The sequence below is a fragment of the Acinonyx jubatus genome, chromosome B3 (genome assembly GCF_027475565.1).
Source record: "Acinonyx jubatus isolate Ajub_Pintada_27869175 chromosome B3, VMU_Ajub_asm_v1.0, whole genome shotgun sequence".
NCBI lineage: Eukaryota > Metazoa > Chordata > Mammalia > Carnivora > Felidae > Acinonyx > Acinonyx jubatus.
Window position 1 is genome coordinate 102590676 of NC_069386.1, and position 24260 is coordinate 102614935.

Here is a 24260-nt window from a genome sequence, read left to right on the forward strand (position 1 = left end):
AATATATACGAAGTGTGTATCCTTTTCATGTGTTTTCCTCTTACGTCATTTTCTCTGATTGAATGAAAATGTCTTAGTTCCTGGTGAGGGTAAGGTCACGATAAACTCATAGCTTAGTAAAATCTCATGTTTTCAGGAAATTTTTCAAATTGGGGGGGAGGGGACAATTCCCTCTGAAACAGAAGAAACAGAACTAAGATGGATATGTTTTCATAAAAAATTTTTATTATGATCATTTACACCAGTTCCTTGATAAGCATATAAATGTAAACTTTTATCATTGGCATTGTTTCACATATGACTTATCCAAATTCAGAGTTAATATTGTCATTTGAGTGTACCGGTAGTGAGAAAATTCTATTATATTCACAGAATATACATACACGTGCATTCAAAATGGGTCCCTCCTTAAGCCAGTGGTATAGACACTGTCCCATTGGCCCTGCTTCTGCTCCGCAGATGTACATTGGAATCAGTAATGTCGTCCACATGCTCCTCGCTCTTCTTTTCCTTCAGGCTATTGATGAATCTGAGGGTAATTTCATCCCACTCCTCTGGCAAGAGCATCAGCAGAAACCCAATGCAGATGATGATTGTAGCGGCCAGGCGGACAACATTGAATATCACCTCCTGCTTCAGGAGATCCACAGCTAGGGAAGAAAAATCAAGCCGCAGTTTATGACTGTTTCGAAGCTTCTTTGAGAGCAAATGACCAAAGTCGTTGCTATTTCTAGAAATTTCTTTCTTTAATTTTTTAAAATTTGATGGGGGGGGGGGGGAGGCGAGGGGCAGAGAGAGAGAGAGAGAGAATCTTAAGCAGGTTCCGTACTGAATTCAGAGTGCAATGAGAGGCTTGATTCCACGACCCTGCGATTATGACCTGTGCCAAAATCAAGAGTCGGACACTCAACCGACTGAGCCCCCGCCCCAAGGTGCACCAACTACTTCTAGAAATTTCTAAAGTCTCCCTTATTCTTTCAAGCTCGTCTTTCCTTTCTCTATATCATTATATTGTTCCCTTTGTTTGCATTCTGTTCCTTCTCTCTAAATCAGATTTATCTTTCAAGGCTCATGTCATCTCATTTAATTACAACTCTGCAGTTTTTATTTCTTGAAACTTTTCTTCTGTGTCCCTTCACACTTCTCCAGTTTCATTGGCCGCTGAAGATTTTTTCAAATGAGCAAAGCTTTTTAATATATATGTCTTTACACATGCTGTTCTTAAAAATTTTTAATTGAGGTGGAATTCCTATCAATTAAAATTAACTATTTTTTTTAAAGCTTACTTATTTACTTTGAGAAGAGATGCTTTAAGAGATACTTTAAGAACTTTAAGAGATACTTTAAGAGATACTTTAAGAACACATGCTGTTCTTAAAAATTTTTAATTGAGGTGGAATTCCTATCAATTAAAATTAACTATTTTTTTTTAAAGCTTACTTATTTACTTTGAGAAGAGAAAGAGAGGAAGAGAGAGCGTGCATGTGCGTGAGCACCTGTGAGGTGGAGGGGGATCAAAGAAGGAGAGGCAGAATCCCAAGCAGGCTCCACACTGTCAGCACAGAACCTGATGTGGGGCTTGATCTCACAAAGCATGAGATCATGACCTGAGCTGAGATCAAGAGTCAGATGCTCAACTGACTGAGCCACCCAAGCACCCCTAAAATTAACTGTTTTATTTTATTTTATTTTATTATTTTATTTTATTTTTATTCATTTTTGAAAGAGAGCACAAGCAGGGGTGGGGTGGAAAGAGAGGGGGACACAGAATCAGAAGCAGGCTCCAGGCTGCTTCAAGCGGTCAGCAGAGAGCCCAGCGTGGGGCTCGAACCCACGAACCGCGAGATCATGACCTGAGCCGAAGTCGACGCTCAACCGACTGAGCCACCCAGACGCCCCTAAAATTAACTATTTTAAAATGAGTTTAGTGGTATTTTGTACATTCACAATGTTGTACAACCACCACCTTCATCTGGTTCCAAAACATCTCCATCACTTCAAAGTAAAACCCGTTAAGGGGCGCCTGGGTGGCTCAGTGGGTTAAGCGTTCGACTTTGGCTCAGGTCATGATCTCTCAGTTTGTGGGTTGGAGCCCTGCCTCGGGCTCTGTGCTGACAGCTCAGAGCCTGGGGCCTGCTTCCGATTCAGTGTCTCCCTCTCTCTCTGCCCCTCCCCCGCTTGTGCTCTGTCTCTATCAAAAGTAAATAAACGTAAAAAAAGAAATTAGAATCCGTTACCCATTTGTTTTGGGAATGGGAATCTGCTGTTTGGGAATACGCTGTTTGTTTCCATGGATTTCCCCATTTTAGGGATTTCGTATAAATGGCATCATACCATATGTGGCTTTTTGTGTGTGTGGTTTCTTTCACTTAACGTGAAGTTTTTGAGGTTCAACCATGTGGTAGCATGTATCCATACTTCGTGCCCTTTTATGGTTGAATGATGCCCCATTGTATCACAACTTGCTTATCAATTCATCTGTTGATGGACATTTGGGTGCTTTCACCTTTTGGCCATTGCGAGTATGCTGCAATGACCATTCATTTACAAGCATATTTTTGAGTCCCCGTTTTCAGTTTTTCGGCACACATAGCTAGCAGCGGAATGGTCAGTCATACATGTTGTGCTTTGTACAAGCAATGCCCTTTCCTTCTCATATCCACACCATCCAGCTAATCTCTCCAGTAGCTCTCCCTTTTGGCTTCTTGCAGGAAGCTGGCTGGATGCCCTTCCTGGGTGCTCTCAGAGCATGCATTACATACATTCCTCTATCAAAGCAATTCTGTCTCTACATCATATCTACTCAATTCCTTTTGTCTCCCTTTCTCCACCACATGGTCTTGAAAGCAGACAGTAGGTCTTATTCAGGATCTATCACCAGCATTAGGCACAGTTCCTGGAACATCCTAAGTGCTCAGCGATGCTTTATTGAATGAATGAATCCCTGGATGAATGAATGATCTTCCATGATAACTCCACTCCTTTCTGATATTTCTTTCTTCTGAATATCTTATAGTCCCAACAGTCTGTCTCACACAATTTGGCATTTACTAACAAATGGTACATGGAGTTGTAAGTTATTTCATACATATCGGTCTTACTTTCCAAATTCAGTGAAAGTTCCTTTGGGAATGTCCAGGGTGTTTTGTTGTTGTTGTTGTTTCTTTTACAGTCCTGCGCATAGTAAGTGCTCAGTGAACACTTGCTGATTGTCCTGGGGGCAAAGGAAGCTGGGTACCCGAGACTTGGAAAAATAGAATTTTACAGTTGGAAGGACTGTACAGTCTTCCAAATCACTCACTTTCATTACTTGTTCCACTGACAGCTTTCACTAAAAGATTACTCTGGAAAAACAGCTTCTCTTCTCATCCCTGAAGTGAGTCAAATTGCCTTTTCATGTATCTGTTCCAGAGGGCCATCTGCTCTGCCCCCAGGAGAAGCTTCTGCAGCTCCCCACGGATAGTCTGATGGGGAGCCAACACCCTGTACATTTCCTACACTTTCATTAGTGACGTTTACTTGAGAGTCCTATGCTGGGATGCCTTTTGTTTCCATAGGACTTCCTCTAAAAATACCACAAAATTAGGTTGTCAGGGAGATTACATGAAACCCAAATGATACATTTGGTGTTTAATTCTAAAAGCACGACCAAGAAAAAACAGTGTTTATAGCTGCAAATTTTAAATCTGCTGCATAGTTATTCTGTTGTCTGCCACCTTCATGATATTTAAAAACATCTTCTCAGGCAAAGGACATAATTCACAATTGCTCGAAGAAACAACTCGGGGTGTAAAAGGAACATAAGCAGAGACTTATTTGCACATGTCAAATCACACCAGTACCTGCATTTCCAGGAACGCTGAGCACTGTCCCAATGGAGATCAGGATTGGGTATGTCAGCACCACGCCGACATTCACCAGGATGTTGAAGGCTGTAAAATAATGGAGGATACAGAGGATGAAAGGAAATTGACACGCTGGGCTCTTTCCTTCTTAACATAATAGAACCGATGTTTTTGCTAAACGTGCCTTCTAAACTTGTCCTCACCTTTGGTCAATTAATCCTCTAATTTGGGAGATGGATGTAGGAGTTTCTCGACTGAAGTAGTCCTATTCTTTTTTCTCCTCTGCCACCTTGGCTGCCTGACCTCTTGCCACTTGGCTGGCAAAGGGTGTAGGAAGCAATTGCAAAGCAGTGAAATAACCAATTCACTCCACCGCTTATTAGCACTATAAAGGTAGGTTGGGGCCAGCCAGAGGTTGAAAACAGACTACTGATTGAGGTTTGGGCTTTCTCCCTTTAATGCTTTGCTCTATTATGCCACATTCCTGGATAACTAACAGGCTCTAGTGTTACTACCTAAAGGAAGATCTATCCAAGGATGGCCTATGCTGTTTTGTTCCCTCTCTCTTGCAGTGGGCATCACGCAGGCAAACAAAAGTGTATTCTGTGTAATGCACAGAACCTCAGGGACCCTTTCCGCATCCCAATTTGTGCACAGACTACCCAAGGGCAGGTCTGCAGAACCAAAGGAAGGTATAACTAGATACATCTAATTAATATCTTTGGGTCCGTTTAGTAAAATATAAAATCGGTTAAAATAATCCTCTACCTCCCACAAAAATGATCAAAACTCGAGGTTTTCAAAAGAAAAACAATGATAAGCCACATAGAACTGTTTTCATAGATTTCAATCCGGTGTTTGTTTTAGGGTTGAGAGAGGTGAGTGTTAACAAATACAAATTGTCCTCAGTTCAGAAAGATCTCTATGTAACTGACTCAACCATGTTGCCTGTATCTCTATAGAACCAAAGATGTTTCTAGAGCCACTCCAGTCAGGACAGCGTTTACTCTTCCATTGCTATCTATAATCCCTGCTTTAATTAAACCCACTAACTTGCTTCTCTGGAGTCACTTGGTAGTTGGAGACAGTGGGTTTGACTTTCATAAAACTTGGACTCCTTCATAGTTACCATACAAGAGTAGTGGCAGTCAAGGTGGAGGACCTTCCTACGTTAATAACTGCTCCTCCTTCCTGGCATAACCACAATGGGAATGACTATTCCAGTACCTCCACTCTCTCCTCAGACTCAGGGAATAAAATATAGCACGTTCTAGCAGGTCAGGAATTAAATTCTACACAGACGCTGCTGAACTCCTGAACTGCAATTTGTTTTGGCTGAACTGGATATTTCAGCAGATTGAAAGTATTGGTATTTGGGTGAGAACTGAGTCCTGCTCACTCAGCAAGAAGGAGGTGGTTTCACCAAAATGCGTGGTCTGTTTCTAATTTGTTCTTTAGGTAGCACACTTACTTTTCTGCCACCCTAAGGACAAGAATATATAAGTCAGTATGTTATCTGCAGCACGGGGCCCAGCCCAAGTTTACATGAGACTCAGACGTATCAGGTAAATTTGGGCGAAGGCACTCCCTGGCAGATAGGCCCAACTGTGAGAAGGAAGGAGGCACAGTGAGCCTAGGCGAATAAAAGCTGTAGTTACGGGCAATGTGGACGGGTCAGAGGACCGCCTGCTGTTCGTCCAGCCCAGCTCCAACCAGGTCGTATCTGGTTACCATGGAGAAGAGAGGGATCGAAGCAAAAGCTTAAGAACAGGAGCCGGGTGGCTCAATCAGTTAAGCATCTTGATTTCGGCGCAGCTCATGATCTCACAGTTCATGAGTTCAAGCCCTGCATCTGGCTCTGCGCTGACAGCGCGGAGCCTGCTTGGGATTTATTCATTCTCTCCCCCTCCCTGTCTTTCTGCCCCAACCCCGCTCATGCTGTCTCTCTCTCAAAATAAGTGAATTTTTTTTTTTTTTTTAAAGAAGAAGAACAGAATCAGTGAAGTTTGTAAAACACCTGGGGTGTGTAACACAGTCAGGAGAGAGGCTATCGCCTCATTTTGTCACAGAGCAGCTTTGGCACAGGGAGGACTGCAGGGCACTGGGGAAGGGCTGGGTGGAGCAGCTCTGGTTCCGGGTGATGCTCTACCTCGTGGAGTCTAGAGACCATGCTGCTTGGTGGAGACCTGGTATCCTGCCGGCCTGGGTGATACCCAGCCTGAGCCGGGCTTGTGTAGAAGCATGTGTTAGACATGCCAAGGGATATGTGTTGGTGAAGGGCAACTTGGCAGCAAGCTGGAGATATGTGTACACAGCTGGGGCCAAGAGTCAGTGAAATTTAGATTATGACTGTTCCCAGCTAGATTGTTTTGGGCCGGGAAATTATCTCGGCACTTTTAATTAGGATGCTTGGGTCTTATGGGAACACTGCTATTGATTTCTACTTAATTTAGCAGAGGTTATGGAAGGTCGTAACTCCACATTTTTGGACTTCAGAAGTAAAATTCAAAGGACCAACATGACTGATCGTTCTCTTATCTAAGACCTCCCCTTAGGGGCCTGGGCCAAAGTAGACCCAGTGTCTATGTGGGAATGAAAACCAGGTCATGTTTGTCTCCCGGGAGTTATAGTGCTGCTTCAGATTATGTCACCTTGACAAAGAAGGTCAGCTGAGGGTTGGCAGATGTCCTGCAGGTCAAGTGCGGTGGGTCAGTGGGGACTAGATGGAGGGGGCTGTCCTTAGGAAGGGTGAGGAGAGAGGAGCAGGATGAAAGCGATTTGGTTCTGAGTAAGGGGACACTGAGTCATTTAGCGGTTGCTGTTGTTCAACTGCTTGGGGCGGGAAGAGCAGGCTTGTTATTTTTCAGGTTCCTCTTAAGTCCAGTGACAGAAGCAACACAGCTAGAAAGTGGGAGCCCCCTGGTTGCTCAGGTGAAGCAGACTACCTTGAGTTTGGGGAGTTTTGAGAGAGAACATTAAAAAGTTCAAGTCAATTGGCCATTGACTAGGCACAGCCTCCTTAGCAGGGAGACCAAGTCTAATTCTGCCTTCTCCTCTTGCCTGCTGAGGGCTTCCGATCTCAAATTCATTCTCCACACCCAGCCAGCCTGTGTGTGACTAAAATGTAGATGTGCGCCTGTCACCTCTGCTTAAAGACCATTAACTGGATTTTAAATCCACTCCCCTCAATAGCTTTCCAGGCCCTTCATGACCTGCTTCCTTCCAGATGTCATCTTCTTCCTTCCTCCCCATTCTTCCTGTACTTGGTGCGTCAGCCATTTTGATCCATTCTGAGTTCCTTGAATACACCATCTGTTCTCTCCCTCTGCCTGATGCACCGTGATCCACCTGGGACACGGTAACATCATACGATATATCATGAAGGATGGACAAGGCTGCTTTAAGACCAGTGGTGATCAGAGTGCCCTGGGCCTCCAGCTCACGTCTTAACCCATGGGAGGCATGCCGGTTGAACAGCTCTGATCTAATCAAGCAATAGCCTGCAGAGAACCTTCTAACCATTAACCAACCTTAGATAAGTTTGGAAAATAGAGGACAAAGGTTCCCAAGGGAATAACCCTATTATGATCATTCATCTATCCAAGGAAAGGTCAAGTGACATAGGGAATGGAAGGCAAAACCTGGAGCCACTTACCCAGCCACAGCCCGGCCATCCCACAGAGATAGCCCCACGGCAGAGCTGCAAATGAGGACCAGTGTTCCACCTTGGTGAAATACAGGACGACCGGGGTGAAAGAGATGAAGATTAAATTGAAGAAACCCAACGTGGAGACAAAGTGTGCCGCTTCACCAAAGTTGGCACTTCCGAGAAACATCTTAAACAAAACCTGGATTGGGAGAGAAACCCCTTAGCCACACAGTTAGAGACTTTGCCAGAGCAGAAAGGCAAGTTCTATACAGTGAGCTAACCAGCTCAGAGTTTATCCTCTATTTCTCCTTATCCCACCACCTCCATGGCACAACATGGACTGTGAATAAGTGATTAAAATGCCCTGCAGTCTTCACATGAAACAGCAAATGCCATACAATGAACTCCTCATGCTGTTGGAAACTGCTGCAAGTCCTGTACTCTGTTAGCACCACCCTCAGTTACGGGTATAGGGTGAATAGTAAATAAGAGTGCACACGAGCCCAGGAGAATCTAGGATTGAGATGCCATCAATTCTTCCCTTCAGGCATGGGATGCATTTTACCCTTATTTCGACAGATACTGAAAACTAAATTAGACAGAGAGAGCCTGTCATTATGTTGTTGAGAGAATAATAATGGTGCCTTGGATTTATAAGCACTTTCCTCTCTGAGCTTAAAACACGTGCACAAATACTGTGTTTATTCTCCAGATTAAAACTATTTTTTTTTCTCTGGATATAAGTCTGTGTACAGGGGAAGAAGATAGCAAGGAGATGTCAATGGCTACCATCAAGTTACGTTGGGCTGAGGAGGGGCCGGGCCTCTAGTCCATACTTCCTGACTTTATAACCCTTCTGCTTCCTATGTGAATCCTCAAACAATGTTGAATGGAGCAGATCTTTCCGATGGTGCCCATATGGTTTTATGCATGTCAGCATATATTACCGCTCCAGAACGAACACCCCTGTAGCATGGTCAGGAGAATTGTCTCCATGAGATAGCCATCCCAGTGACACCGCAATTCCAGGCATGCTTTTAATGTCAACTGGACTTATTATTTTTGCTCATGAGAGACTTAAGAGGACTTGACCACGTGCTGTTCTTTGGTCACATCAGACACCTCAGTGGGGTCTCAGTTGGGGGCAAGTTAGACGCCAATGGCAATTGAGTGAAAACTTGTCAAGCTTGTCACAGAATCAGTGGGCCAGGAAATGTCAATATGGAAATAGACTCCGTGTCTTCAGAGCCGCGGTGTTGGCGAAGAATCAGAACAGGCATCCAGGAGGGATGCAAAGGGCGTTTTCTGCTTTTCACAGAGAATCTTCTCATTGAAACACCAAGAGAGGTGAAAGTGGAACAGTGCTTTAGCTACAACCCGAAAGCAGGCTCTGACAAGTGGAGCTTTGGGGATAACCTTTTAGATCTGCTCTCTCAGTCCTTGCTTCTGAAGTCAGGGGCAATGACTGAATAGATTTTCCAGGGATGGCAGGCGGCTCCAGTGGAGAATGAGTGGTAAGTACATAATGCAGACCAGGAGTATCCATCAGAGAGGAAAGGACGTCCTTCATTTCGCTAATAACCGGAGTTCCTGTGGCTTGGGGTTAATACATGGCAGTCGACTCTCAAGTGACAGCTTGTTTGTTCTTTTTAACACCTCATTGGAGTTAAAATAAGGACAGTGGTAGTTAAAGTAAAGAAATTTAAGAGCAGAATGGTCTTTCTCAGCCCCCGCTGCAACCAGTTGATTTCTGAGGGGCAGAGGCAGGGAGCATGGGCTTTGGAGGTGGCCAGTGGGAATTTAAATCTTGCTATCACTTCCCATCTGTGTGGCCTTGGGCAAGTTATTTAATCTTTTTTTTATTATTATTTATTTATTTTTATTTTTTATTTTTTTAAACTTAGATCCAAATTAGTCAGCATATAGTGCAACAATGATTTCAGGAGTACTCCTGAAATCAAGTTATTTAATCTTTCAAACCTCAGTTTCCTCATCTGGAAAGTGGGGATAAGTACCTGTGCCTCATAAGGGTGAGTTAACACAGGTGAAAATTTCTGGCAAGTACTCAGTAAATGGTACTTATTCTTATTTATTATTATTATTATTATTTTTACTTATTTTTATTTAAACCACTTCCCCCCCCCAGCCAAGACTTTCTTTGTCCTGCCTTCTTTTATGACTTAAGTCTAAGCTATGACTACACAAAAAAGTGCACGACATACCTTGTATAATGCAGACGTAGAGGCTGAACCCACTGCAAAGGCCACTCCTATGATCGAATCCGTGTGGAAATTATCTGCATATGCCATCATGACGATGCCGGTAATGGCCATTATTGCGGCAACTATCTGTCAAATAGAATGCAAAGGAATTAAAAAAAATTGATGCCTCCATATCTCAGAGCAAGCCATTGAAGACTTCATGAGAGTTGCTAAATGCTTCCTCAAACCCAATTACCTCTTGTACGTCGCTGTTTCAATGCGAGAAGGGTCAGTATTAACAAGAAATCAGTATGCTCCTGAGACATCCAGGCAGAGAATATAAAAGCTGCTCCCATTCTAATTAAGGGTTAGTAATTTTAGTGTAATTTTTTCGCTCAACTTCCCAGAGATTAATATCCGTGTTGGCGAAATGAATTTCACAGGAAATCACTCCAGAGCATTTTCGTCTATACTGTATGCTTTTTCTTCAAAACAATTCAGCATACATTTTAATCAGCTCCTTGGATCAATGCATGGTTTTGAAGATGGACACATAACCAGGACTTGATTAGGGAGACCTAACACTGATGCAGCTAAGAGGCAAAATTTAAGCCACGGGGCGGGGAGCGGGGGGCGGGGGGAAAGGAAAACAAATCATCTCTTATAGTGATTTACAAGGAGTGGGCAGAGTTTTCACTGGTACTTGGAATGCCACAGGGAGACTAGTTCTTCCTTCTTTTTACGTGCAAATTAAACCACAAAAAAGATAATTTCATCTCATTACTCTAGATCATTAACCGCACAAATTTGATTGAAATCATAATGGTACGATATTTCGATAGGATGCTTGAAATATTCAAAACAGGAGTCCACTCCCTTAGTGAAATGCTGATTTACATCTGTTTCTTAAATGATCTTGAACTGATTCTGCTGGAAAACATTTCAAACCTATAGTAAACAGTAAAATAACAGGCCCTGGAATAGGAAACAATACGTCATTTCCTTGTGAAATAGTCTCACTTTTAAATCAAGATGCAACTTTGCGAGAAATTTATAGGTTACGTGGCAGTTAATTTTGTTAGGTTTCAGTTCTGAGTATTCCCAAGTAAATCAGTTCCTCCGTAGATAGCTTTTCCACGTATGTGGGGTTTTTTTGGCCCTTCTGAATATTAGTGAATTATTTATTGCAACAAAATGTAGATCTTCAACATGTAACCATAGACTTGCTCCAGGCCAGCGCAGAGTATGGTGGCGATGACACGTTATCGTTTAGATGCTGCTAAAGCAATTCTTTTGTTAATGACCATGAAAAGCAAGTGAACTGTTGGTTTCAGACCTAGCTTCATACTAAAGCATCTTTTATGAAAAACAGCAGGAGTACTTGAGAACAGACGCTGACATGTCAGCAGTGAAAAACCGTCTTCATAAAGCGTTTTTCCGGGAGGCTGCTTGATGGGAGGCGTTTCTCTTGCTGAGTGAATATCGTATTCTCTACAGCTCCCAGGCACGTGTTCTAGTTAGACCATGCCTCAAACTAGAGGGAATAGAATCTAATACACACACCATGAGATGTCAAGGAAATTTTCCAAACAAGAAGTAATAGACTCATAAATAAACATGGTGTAGGGGTTATCTAGACTTAGAAATTGTGTGAGGGTTATCATTTTCTTTGATTTGGGGATTTATAGTTCAGCCAAGGACTTGCAACAATCCTTTGGGCAGTCTGATTTCAGACAAATGAAAAGTCATGTTAGACGCTGGCATTTTGTTTTTGTTCGTGTGTTTAAATAATATTCATGGGTTGAAGTCTTCAGGTGCACAAGTAGATTTCCCTCATAAGACTGAATTTGCAGGACAATAAACTTGAATTGGTATTTGTTTTCTTTCAGCCAAGCATCAGTTGTGTTTTCTTGTTCACATCAAGATGGGATTAATAGAATACAGTGTTAATTGCAATTAACTTTAACTTTGTCACTTTAACTGTAACTGTAACTTTAACATGATGTACTGTTTCATATTTAAAATTATCAAAATTATTGTATAATCCATAATATTTGGGTTTAGGCAACTGTGCATAATATATAATTCTGAGTTTAGGGAATTATGAAAACCAACAGCCTATACAAAATAAAATAAAACACAAAAACACTGTCTGGAAAGTGATGAACCTTTAACACTAATCACCCCCCGGCTACGACTTCAGTTAGGAGCACTTCCTTTTCTGAGTCAGCCTTTAGTAAAAATATATATGCTTAGTATGTCTACTATAAGTATTCCCAAGATAGAAATTGGGTATGGAGAAAGATGATAAATTTTATAGCAATTCAAAATTATAACTATGATGAGCCTCTTAAAGGTCTCCATTACATTTTATATTCAAGTGCTTGTGGAAATATTAGCCAGACCACTTAAATTGACATTATCAATTACACCAGTGTTTCTTTCAATTGCTTTCATGGAGAGAAGCATTTTTCATGTCGCAGGGCTGGACAATGTGGTTAGTTACGTTCTACAAGCGTGAAAATCTGAATATTTGAGATGTTAGAAAAATTCTTTTCTATGGTATGAACAGTAATTGATAGGTTATATAGGTTTGCTGTGGGGGGGAGAAGATAAGCTAAATTATTTTCCACATTTTTTTACTTAAATCTCACAGCTAATAGAACATTTTCTGTGGCTGCGTTTTAAGAAATGTTCAATGTGCTTCTTATCTACAGAGTTGGAACTAAAGGACGAGAGCTCAGCTAATCTAGGAAATGCAGGAAAATGCTGGATGGAAGGCTCAGTGGAGTGGTCATGCGGATGCTCCCACAGTGGCTCTCCTTGGCACCACTGGTTAATTGCAGAATAAATACTATTCAAATTTCCAGGGAACAAATAGCCTCAGCACAGATCTGAGTCTCAGACATCTTCAGAATTCAGCAGTTATCAAGGAAGGATGAATAGTCTATTCTTTTGAATAAAAGACATAAAATGACTCCTCTCGGGCTCAGGACACTGGAGATGTGCCTGCAGAAAGCCAGTGCCTTAAATACTGTGTCAGAAATGCGCGTGTGTGCACATCCACCTGGTGACAGCCACAAAAATGCCTTTGAGCCCATTAGCATCCGTATGAGGGACGCTTCTGCTGAAAACACACCATTTCATGGCGGCACCTGTTTGGCTTCAGAAAAACGTGGCTCTCCTCACAATCTATTCTAGTTCCAGCCCTCTAGCCAACCAGACTTGTTCTGAGTAAGACAGAAAACGCACCACTGCCACGACCTGAATCTGCTTTGGGTGAGAATGTTAGTAACCATAATGACCATAAAACTGCCAATGCCTCAGTTTCAACTTTGGAAACCTCTCAGTCCCCTCACATCATGGTGTGCCCATCTTGGGTGGGGGGCGGGGAGGGGAGTACCCTGTGGAAAAGAATTTATTTAGTCCATTTTCCCAGCCTACCTCTTCAGGGACATTTCTTCCTGAGCCAGCTACCTTCCTCTGCAGGCTCAGCCCCCAGTGAGAGCCTCCCATCAACTTTGAGGGCTGATCAGAGAGAGACCATGAGGCTGTTTGAGTGTGTTCCTAAAGCCCAAAGATGGCTTTCGAGTAAACATTTGATACTCTCACCGTGGTATATACCACATGCGACCCTGCAGGAAAGCTACGTTTCTGTCATCTTTCAAAGAATTCGTAGATAAATAGCTAGAGATAAAAGCCAGAGAAGCATCTGGCTTTTGACTGTTTTTATTTCCCTGTATCGTCATTTCTTTCCTTTTTCGCCTCGGGCCCTCAAAAACCACAGGCGTCTGGCCCTTCTCTTGATCTCCGTGAGGGTTTACCAGCCTCATTACTTCGCTGTGTTTCTCATTGACAAAATGGCTTCCAGAATTATTATTAGAGTAACAGTATGAGTTCTTCTAGGGTTCAGGGTATTGAGATGAAGCTTTAATTGCTTCTCTTTCTAATTGCAACTGGAATAGCTTTCCTCAAGCTGCCTTGTGGTTAACTCTGTTTCTAAGGCTGGGTGAGCATGGAGGTGTTTCACTGGCTCATGACGGACCCCTGAATCCCGAGACTACAGCAGCCTCTAGAATGGAGGGCCTCAAAACGACACTGCTGGCAGGATTGTTCTCAAGTTCAAGACTAAAGGTTGGCAGCTCAAGGTGGGTTACACGTTAATAGCTTGGCCAGTGAGACCTGCACTGATGATCATCCTTGTCCTCTCTGAGTACATTTTCTTTCTGTCTGTCTTTTAAAAAAATGTTTCTTTTTTACTTATTTTTGAGAGAGAATGTGTGAATGCAGGGAAGGGGCAGAAAGAGGAGAGCACAGAGGATCCAAAGCAGGCTCTGTGCTGACAGCAGAGAGCCTGATGAGGGGCTTCCCAAACTGCGAGATCATGACCTGAGTCGAAGTTGGATGCTTAACCCACGGAGCCACCCAGGCTCCCCAATAGAGTCCATTTTCAAGGAACTGGGACTATGCAGAATCCTTCAACTTGTCCGCATGCTACATTTAAGGTTCCATGAAGGTGAACCATCTGTTTTACTCAGATCCCGTGAAATTGGACAAGAGTTGAAGTGTGAGAAATGAAAGAGGTGGGCAGTATATAGCTGTACAGATTGTGTGTGTGTGTGTGTGTGTGTGTGTGTGTGTGTGTGTGAGGGTGGAGGGTGCCTGGGGACAGGTCCAACCCAAGGAGTTCAGAGCCCCAAACCAAGACTCCCACGCTCCACCCCCCTACACACACATCTATTTTTATATGAATAAAATCTGTCTGAAAATGATCTCAAAGGGAGACCAGGATGGAAAAGAGGGAAAGAGATGCCAGATGGAAAGACCTAACAGGCACATGTGGAGACTAGAGTAGATGTATTGATGACATCTTGTTAAGGGGTTATGGATTCCTTGTGTGCATAAAATTGGAGAGCCATTCCACCTCATCTTTTTCCTCTGTATTCACAAATTCTTCCCCCGCCAGGAGGGGGATGAAAAGGATGAGCCCAGCTACGCATCCTCTGGTGCCTCCTCCAGGAAGCATGAATGAAGGTTCTGGGTAGAAGATTCTGCACTGCACATGAATGTACAGCTGCTGCATCAATGTCAACCAAAGGCAAGATGTAAACAAAAGGTTATCTTGAATCTTATCTAAATATGTAATATTGGCACGAATCAGTACGAGCTCACCTCCAGGGCCCTGATTTAGGGCACTCTGGAGCCCAGTTTGAATTTGGAGAACGGCAGGTTGAGCAATGAAAGATTCAGTTTAACTGACATACTCCCGTCGGTCCTTGGCAGATCTTGGAAAGTGTCCAAACGAGGCACAGTTTGGAAAGTTAACTGCATAGGGACCCAATTACAGCTAGGAAATATGTGGGTGTCAAAGTGAAGAGACACAAATTCATTTCCTGAATCTGCTAAGGAAGTTTGGGGTCTGCTGAACCATTTACCACTGACCAATTTTCTCCCTACGTTCAAGGAAATTTAAAAATGAAAGAAAATTTTCAATCAATAATATAAAACGTAAAGGAGGGACAAGATCTGAAAGAGTTTCAACTTTCCAGTCTGACATTTACTTTTCAAATTTGAGTGAAACTGATACCAGAGACAGAGAAGAAAACCCCCAACCAGTGGCTCATTTTCTTTGAGGAGAACCTTTTTTTATTAATGCAATTTCTTTGGTTTTCATGAATTTAAGAACCGTAGCTAAACAAGACAGGTTCTTGAAGATGAGAACCTTGCAGGTTCCTCAAAGCTGAAAGAGCTGAATTCTCACCAATAGTTGTGCAATTAAAAAAGAAAGATCTTTTTAAAAAGTTTACTAATTTTCATGGGATGATCATATATCAGCCATAAGCAACTGGTCATGAAAGGGTTTTTAACACAACAATGTTTACCAGCAAATTGGCTGAAATGATTTTATGAAAGAAATATAATGGTACAACAAAATTACCTTTTCATCTGTAATTCAAATAATATTCCAAAAAACCACAAAATATTAACAAGTTATTCATAATATGTAATTAATTTTTCTGTGAGCATTGCTATTTCTAGCCAATTAGTGCTCCAGAGAAACACATATTTACTGGTTTTACAACTTAAAGCATCCTTCTTTCTGTCCGTGGTGTCATGTTTTAAAATGTTTATTTTGAGAGAGAGAGTGAGTGGGTGTGAGGGGGGGAGGGGCAGAGAGAGGCAGGGAGAAAATCTCAAATGGGATCCCACTGTCAGTACAGAGCCCAATGCGGGGCTTGATCCCACAAACCATGGCATCATGACCTGAGCCGAAATCGAGAGACACTTAACTGACTGAGTCACCCAGGCGCCCACATGATATCATTTTTGATGTGAAAAATAGAAGTAGGAAATGTGATCATCTTAAATGTGATCATTCTTGGGGTCAAATGAAAATTATAATCCAAAAACTGTCAATTTGTAAACCACTGAAGCCTCAGAATGAATCAAAAATACACATTTTAATCTGATGACTGAAAGCACCACTTTCAGGGGCACCTGGGTGGCTCAGTCGGTTAAGCCTCTGGCTTTGGCTCAGGTCATAATCTCACCATTCATGGGTTCGAGCCCCAGTTCAGGCTCTGTGCTATCAGCTCAGAGCCTGTAGCTTGCTTTGGATTCTGCGTCTCCCTCTCTCTCTGCCCCTCCCCTGCTCATACTCTGTGTGTCTGTCTCCCTCAAAAATAAATAAACATAAAACATTTTTTTAAAAAGAAAGCAACACTTTATAAAAAAAAGAGAATAGTCTAAGCGGAGTGGCTTTTGCAGGCCATGCTTTGATTACTTATGGACGTAGGCAATAAAACCTACATTTATGTTGTCAGTATTCGAATTGCCCTCTTTTAATTTCTCAAATGACCCAATTATACATGTTCTCAATATGTCTCATGAAAAAAAGAATGGCTGATACTGTCAAAAGGCAAAATGCTGAATATGTTTTGGTTCTTCTCATATTCCATGACCTGATTATGGGCATCATTAAAATTACACCTTGGCATGACATTAAACACTTCCTAATGTTTCACAGTGAGGAGTGAAGCATTTCCTGTCATTTAAGAAGAAAAACATGTGACTTCTACCAGCATGCTTGACATTGTTTACCATTTTGCCATCTATGATATCTTAATTTATGTATATAAATGTATGTGTATATTTATTAACAAGTGCTCATTGGCTATTTAACATTTTTTTTCTATTGGGTCTTATTACTTACAGAGGCTGTATTAGTTTCCTGAGGCTGCTGTAACAAATTACCACAAACCTGGTGACTAAAAACAACAGAAATTTATTTTCTCACAGTTCTGGAGGCCAGAAGTTCACAATCCAGCACACCCATGCTCCCAGCGGCAGCTCTAGGAGAGAAAGCATCCCTTGGCTCTTCCAGGTTCTGGTAGCTTCCCTGGCTTTCCTGGGCTTGTGGCCACAGCACTCCAATCTCTGTCTGTCTGGTCACATTGCCTTCTCCTCTTCTGTGTGTCTGTCCTGTGTGTTTGTCTTTTATAAGGATATCTGTTACTGGAATTAGGGCCACCTAAATACTCTAGGATGATCTCCTCTTTCTAAATCCTTATGTTAATTGTGCCTGCAAAGTGTTTTCAACAATAGCCAAATTATGGAAAGAACCCAAATGTCCATCAACTAATGGATAAAGAAGACATTGTTTATACATACAATAGAATACCACTTGGCAATGAGAAAGAATGAAATCATGCCATTTGCAGCAACATGGATGGAACTGGAAGGTGTTATGCTAAGTAAAATAAGTCAGAGAAAGAAGACATCATATGTTTTCACTCAAATGTGGATCTTGAGACTCTTAACAGAAGACCAGGGGGGAAGGGAAGGGGGAAAAATAGTTACAAAGAGAGGAAGGGAGGCAAACCATAAGAGACTCATAAATACAGAGAACAAACTGAGGGCAGATGGGGGCAGGGAGAGGGGAAAATGGGTGATGGGCACTGAGGAGGGCGCTTGTTGGGATGAGCATTGGGTGGTGTATGGCAGTAATGGACCATGGGAATCTACCCCAAAATTCAGGAGCACCCTTTACACACTATATGTTAGCCAACTTGACAATAAATCATATTCAAAAAAAGAAAAATAATACAAAATGAAAAAGAAAAGATAATAATTATGCCTTCAAATAAGGTCACATTCATAAGGACTGGGGATGAAGGTGTGGGCACCTTATTGAGGACCATCATTGAACCCACTATAGATGCCAATTTATTTTTTTTTTATTTGCGAGAGAGAGAGAGAGAGAGAGAGAGAGAGAATCTTAAGCAGACTCCACGCTTAGTGCAGAGCCTAATGTGGGGCTTGATCCATGGGCTGATCATGACCTGAGCCAAAATCAAGAGCTGGATACTCAACCAACTGGGCCACTCAGGTGCCCCTATAGATGCCAATTTTAAAATGGCGATGGTTTGTTGCCTCTTGGCAGATTTCCTAAATCTTTGGTTTAAATATAAGTTACACAGCTGAGTTTTTTAACTCTCAAACACAGAACCTCTTTTGATAGGACATCTTGCATCAGTAAGTTCCATGGTTAAATGCATTAATTCACTCTAAAACAACTGATTTTCTCACTGGTAAATCTAATAGTGAATGTATTGATTCCCTTTGAGTATTCAGATGCCATTGAAAAGGCAAAAAAAGACCCTATATCTCCTCTCTTTCCCCTTCTTCTGACAAGGCCTTCCAAACTCTCATGGATAATCCATGATGCTAGCAAATAGTAAAGAGTCCTCGTAAACATGAATTTATTTACTATATCCTCAAATATCTACTGAGCTCCATTTTGTCCCCTGCATTATTCTAGGTATTCGAGATAGAGGCAGAGCTGGCTTCATGGGCATATGGCCTGTGCAGATGCATAGGGCTTCATGATTAGAAGGGCCTTGCCCTTGGTTTCATGCTCTGTTGTTGCTGTCTCGAAATTATTGATAATGTTTTAAAGAGTGATCCCTGTGTTTGCTTCCACACTAGGTCCCACGAATTATATAGCCCATCCTGAATGGGGCAGCAAGCAGTGCAGGGAAGGTCCCCGCTCTCCAGGATTTGTCAGGGTACCTGATGGTAGGCAGCCAGCACGGGTGCTCGATGTGCAAAAACATGATGCTAAGCTTTCTGGATGTCAAATCTAACATTGGCTGGGGGAGAGTGTCGTACCATATCTGGGTATACTCTAATGCATCCTGGACTGATTCAGAGTTTATCTTATCTTCTTTTATTTATTTTTTATTTTTTATTATTTTGGGAGAGCACGGGTGGGGGAGGGGCAGAGAGAGGGGTACAGAGGATCTGAAGCAGGCTCTGTGCTGATAGGCTGACAGCAGTGAGTCCGATGTGGGGCTCAAACTCATGGACCGTGAGATCATGACCTGAGCCGAAGTCAACCTACAGAGCCACCCGGTTGCCCCTCTCATTTTGTCTTCTGTAGCTTTCTACTTCTCGTTCATGTCAAGCTTCCATTCTGAATTTCTGAGTAGCATCTCCCAAGACATAATCAGAATTTGCTATTAAAAAGAAGTTTTAAGGGTTAATGGCTGTCATCAACTCTCTTTCTAATATTAATTTCAGCAATTAGGGGGACAAGGACCCTGGGATCATTGCAGTAAGAACAATATTTTGATAGCAAAATATGTTTCACATCCAGTCTTGGACATCTCTTTCAGAGAAGAATTGTGTGATGTTTATCTTCTGGGAAAAGGCTTTTCATTTCATTTCTACTCTTTCTAAAGAATTATTTTCTCAATATTTTCGTCATGGTGACATTCCAGATACATGAATGAGATCTGGCTCCTGAAACCTCCATGACTTTCCATCAATCTAACAGAACAAGCATGCAAGATAAAATCTTTTAAGAAGTCCATATCACTTCTGAAAGGAATAAACTCAGAACTGAAGTGGTCGGTGGAAGTTTAATACAGTTCAATTGAGGATCTGTACCCCAAAGTACAAGTTGGTGCTTTTCGTTGCATTTCTGGATTAGTCACGCTAGATATATAGCCACTTTTAACAGCATTGTGCCATTACCAGTGACTTTAATTACTGTTTGGTAACCTTATCTACTTACACCAATGTTAATTAAATCCATCTCGGGCTGGGGGGAGGGAAAGCATGAGGGAATTGTCCAACGTATGGTGACTGGAAAAAAAAATCATAATCTTTGTTGTGACTAATTTTCCCAGACCCCTTCACCCTGAGGATAGAAGGAGTTGGTCACACCATTAATCCTAAAAAAAGAACTTATCTTCTCTGTTTTAGTGGCTCCTGTCGAAATCAGCCGACTGCCCAAGGGAGACCATCTCTGTCTTTTCATGATATTGTAACTGCCTGGGTGTTCTAATGCATCTTCAAATTCTAATTTGTACTCAGAACCAATGGGGAAAGTTTTACAGAAATTTCATGAAACAAAGCAGCACTCCTGATGCCAAGGATCTACAATTACGGGTGGCCTCACACATTGAATCAAGTGTGCCATTACCCTCACTCCCATGAACCTGTCTTTCAGCACGATCCACGACAGCAAGAAGACAAAGGCTTTGTTACAACAGAACAGAGCAGAGACATCCGTGGCTGTCAACTTCTTTAAAGCCAGTAAATACAGGTAATTAGTCAAAGTCCATAGAATAGAAAAGGGAGCAGTTCTTTTAAGGAAGAGCTTCAATGTCAGACCATCTTCACCAAAAATCCGACTGCATTCCCTAGGAAAGAAAAAAAGGTTGTCAGGTATTAATTGTGACATACTTTGTGTTGTCTAACTCTTGACGGTCATTTTCTGGCAAGAGCACAAACGCCAATGCCCATGATGCATCTGTGGAACTTACTGAACCCAGGCCTCCCATCTCTGGGCCACTACAGGGGCAGAGGGTTCCATGGAAAAGAGCCCATGTCTCTCCAGGCGCAGAGCAAAGGCCCTTTCCTATCTAGATATTCTCTCGAGATGGCTGGGACAGCCATTCTGCTGCTGAACATTCTCAGAGAAGCCTGGAGAAACAGGGAAATGAGTCATTTTCAGAGTTACTGTTAGAAGAGAGAGAAGGTTCTTTCCCAATGGGCAAATGCAATAGGACCAGGAGGGTCACTACTGTGTGAACAGGTATAGACAACTTGCAGCTTCACATATGGTGAAGAGCCACACACAGTTTGGAATTTTACTTTTCCTAAAAGACTACGCCTCTTCCTTATCTTTCTGCCCAGTTGAATAATTTGTTTTTCCTCTAGCATTTTTAAGACAGGAAAAAAAAAAATGAAGGAAGGTTCTGTGATGACCTCCAAATGGTAAATAAATAAATAATCAAATGCAAGTTGTATTTATATACACACAATTGGCTGTTTTGGAGGAATTACATGAATTTAATTGTATAAAAATAATCAGTTCCGTTAAATCTTTGATTTGATTTCTATTTGCTTATTTTTTTTATGCTTATTTTTGAGAAAGAGACAGACATAGCATGAGTGGGGCAGGGGCAGAGAGAGAGAGAGAGGGAGGGAGACACTGAATCCAAAGCATGCTTTAGGTTCTGAGCCGTCAGTACAGAGCCCAACACGGGGCTCAAACCCACGAACCGTGAGATCATTACCTGAGCCAAAGTCAGACGCTTAACCCACTGAGCCACCCAGGCACCCCTATTTGATGATTAAACCAAGGTGCCATTTCAATCAAAACGTTCAAACTAGTGATACAGACAAGCAATAATGATATGATAGAAAAACTTTATTTGACTATGGACTGAAAATAAGCTCGCCATTGGGTAACTCAGATTTATTTTATTTTTTTTATTCAGTTGTTCATGAACATCCAAGAATTTACTGGGCAACTATAATGTTCCAGGAAGTGTTTTCAAGAGTAGCATAAATATCTTGTTTAAGCAACAAGTTCCTAATGTTTGCATGGTTATAATGAAATTACGCGGTTCTAGTTGGTTATTAGCATTAGTTTTTCTTCTAAATTTTTCTGAAGAGAAACAGTTGTGCCTCAAAGTATTGCAAACCAAAGTGATCTCTAGCCAATGTCTGCCTCACACACATGAAGCAACTTACTCCACAGGAGGGCCACATGGAGGGAGGGAGTGACAAAGTGGTGAGGCTCTAAGCAGTGGAGTATGGCCTTCAATGTCAAGTCTCATGGCAAACGCTGCTTCCCAGCAGCTGAGAATTCTGGGAATTGTAGGCCAGCAAATCCAGGGAGGTTAAAAATGCATATTGCACATATAGAAACTTGTGTAATAGTTTTACTGTTTATGTGGGAGACAACGAAAAAGGAAGGATTGTTTTTAAATAAAAATGTGATTTAAGCATGGGACCCTTGATTTCGGCTGAGGTCATGATCTCACGGTTTTGTTCGTGGATTTGAGCCCCGAGACAGGCTCTGGGCTGACAGCAAGGAGCCTGCTTGGGATTCTCCCTCTCTCCCTCTTTCTGTGCTCTTCCCTCACTTGCCCTCATACATACTCATGTGCTGTCTCTCCCAAAATAAATAAACTTTTTAAAAAATGTGATTTCCTGAAGGTAAATTTTAATTTGAAAGAGACAAAACTTCAAGGAAGGGATGAAATAATCTAAAAACAAATTCTTTTGTAAACAGAAATCGCACACGCTCACACACACAGGGAAATGGACAGCATCTCTCAAGCCCTGCAGCCAAGGAGATACAGTGAATCAGAGCCACACACAGACCAAGCAGCAGTTTGCCCGGGACATCCTGGCATTTTCTGCATCCTCTTCGTTTTCTGCATTCTGGTCGTGCTCCCAAAGGGATCTGCCCTGTGAGAAAGTCTGCCAGAGAGAGCTGGCGTTCAGAGTCATGGGCTCATCCTGATATCTATAACTACTAAATGGCTTTTTATGTATTTAAAAAACTTTTAAATATTCCTTTATATGTATATTTTTTCAATGTTTATTTTTGAGAGAGCACGAGCCAGCAAGGGGGGGGGGAGGGGGGAGGGGAGGAGAGGGGTTCCGAAGCAGGCTTGCGCAGACAGCAGAGAACCCAGTGCTGTTACAAGTACCCCTGAGATCATGACCTAAGTCGAAGTGGGTCGCTCAACCCACGGAGCCACCCAGGAGCCCCCCAAATGGCTTTTTAAATACACATTTATGAAGAAACACAACAAACCCATTTCTGATGAAAGGATTTCTTTTCATATCATTGGCCCTGGCCAGTGATGGTTCTTCCTTCCCAGAGCCCACCGTCATGCTGGGTTCAGGGCTCTCAAGCAAAGACTTTGAATCCAGGAGAGCACACATTCTGAACCCACGGGGAGGCACAGGGACAGGGAGAGCCCCTCCCCCAAGGGGGTGGAGATTGTTCCTTTCACCTGGCTCATCCTGTCCCCCTCCCTGGTGTTGGCTTCCTTAGTGTTCCCCTCTTTCTCCCTCCTCTCACTGCCAACCTTCTTCTCCCTGTTTGTCACTGCTATAGCAGGAATTAAAAATGCTCTCCGCTCAAACGCCAGGTCACCTGTGTAGAACTTTTTGCTATTTAAGCATTATGTACTAAGAAATGGGAAAATTCAAAAAAAGAAAGGATTTCTTTCTATCAATAAGCAAGTAACTGGTCTCTCCTTGGAATGATGAGATCAGAATTTCTAGACAAGAGGCACTGATGGGTGGTGAAGCTTAGACTGAAGCTTAGAAGCTGGGGGACACTAATAATTTAATTATGTTCAACATTGTTATAGCACTCAGTAGTTACTGAACCCCTTCTGTATGTCAGATGACATCTTAAGCACATTTCATAGGTGTATGACATAGACAAATATATCTTTAGCTCTAGCTTCATGCTTTCTAGAGACTTTTTCCTTTAAGGAAACATCCCTGTCAAAATTATGGCTTATAAGTTTTTTCTTATTAAATTTAAAATTCATGTGATACAATTAAATTCTCTTCATGGTTTCTATGAAATGAATGTAATATCCAAAACAATTTCCAAATGCACAATTCCCACGATCTAGATCTGATACATTATTGAAAATTCTTTTGAGGTTAGTGATAAGAAAACCACTGAAAATGCTTTCATACCATTCAAAGAAAATGAGAAAATAGAGGGTCTGGCGCAACGGGACAAATTCTGTTTCCAGTCTCATACACTAAGTCTGTTTTCCCCGTGTTCTGCCACAAGAGCTTCGGGGAGGGCCTCCTTGGCAGATGGTGTTAATGAGTCTACAACGCAAAAAGATCAAGGATCTGAGGATTTTCTGGCAATGTTTACCTCTCATACGGAGGGGCCCTCTGGAGAATATTCTCTTCAAAGACAATGTTTTCTGCTTGACAATAAAAGCTCTTTGATTCGGCTTCAGAAATGGTCAAGTTCACTCTACCTGCACTAACAGGTGGAGGTGTCTTGTCAAATCACAGGTCTCACTAAATGTAGAGTTAGTCAGACATGAGAGATGTAGTGGAGATGAAACTCATTCCCAAAACAACATTTCTGTCAGCAGCAGCCTCTTGGTGTAAATGTGTTATCTTAAATAAAACCCACTTGGCTTGCTTTGAGGCGTTCTGAGGTACTACATCCCATACTAAACTTTTGTTGTTTTTATCAGTATGTGTGTCCAA

The 24260-nt window shown here is 42.1% G+C and overlaps 1 protein-coding gene and 1 long non-coding RNA gene across 4 annotated transcripts in view; one reads left to right on the top strand and one right to left on the bottom strand.

Annotated features, from left to right (window-relative positions):
• Positions 1-226: 226 nt before the first annotated feature.
• SLC35F4 (solute carrier family 35 member F4) overlaps positions 227-24260 on the bottom strand; it is a 349918-nt gene continuing 325884 nt past the window's right edge. Inside the window, exons 4-8 of one of the 3 annotated variants that reach the window (XM_053224485.1) lie at positions 20185-20404; positions 9717-9842; positions 7501-7693; positions 3843-3932; positions 227-650 (exon numbers count right to left, since the gene is read on the bottom strand). In XM_053224485.1, coding sequence (XP_053080460.1) covers positions 409-650; positions 3843-3932; positions 7501-7693; positions 9717-9842; positions 20185-20404 — 871 coding nt within the window. In that variant the 3' untranslated portion in view covers positions 227-408. The remainder of the gene's footprint in view (positions 651-3842; positions 3933-7500; positions 7694-9716; positions 9843-20184; positions 20405-24260) is intronic. The other 2 variants (XM_053224484.1, XM_027065806.2) reach the window with 2 other exon arrangements.
• Positions 10590-16094, top strand: LOC128316044 (uncharacterized). Its single transcript, XR_008299426.1, has 3 exons — positions 10590-12974; positions 13700-13843; positions 14662-16094. It is a non-coding gene; the product is annotated as an uncharacterized LOC128316044 (long non-coding RNA).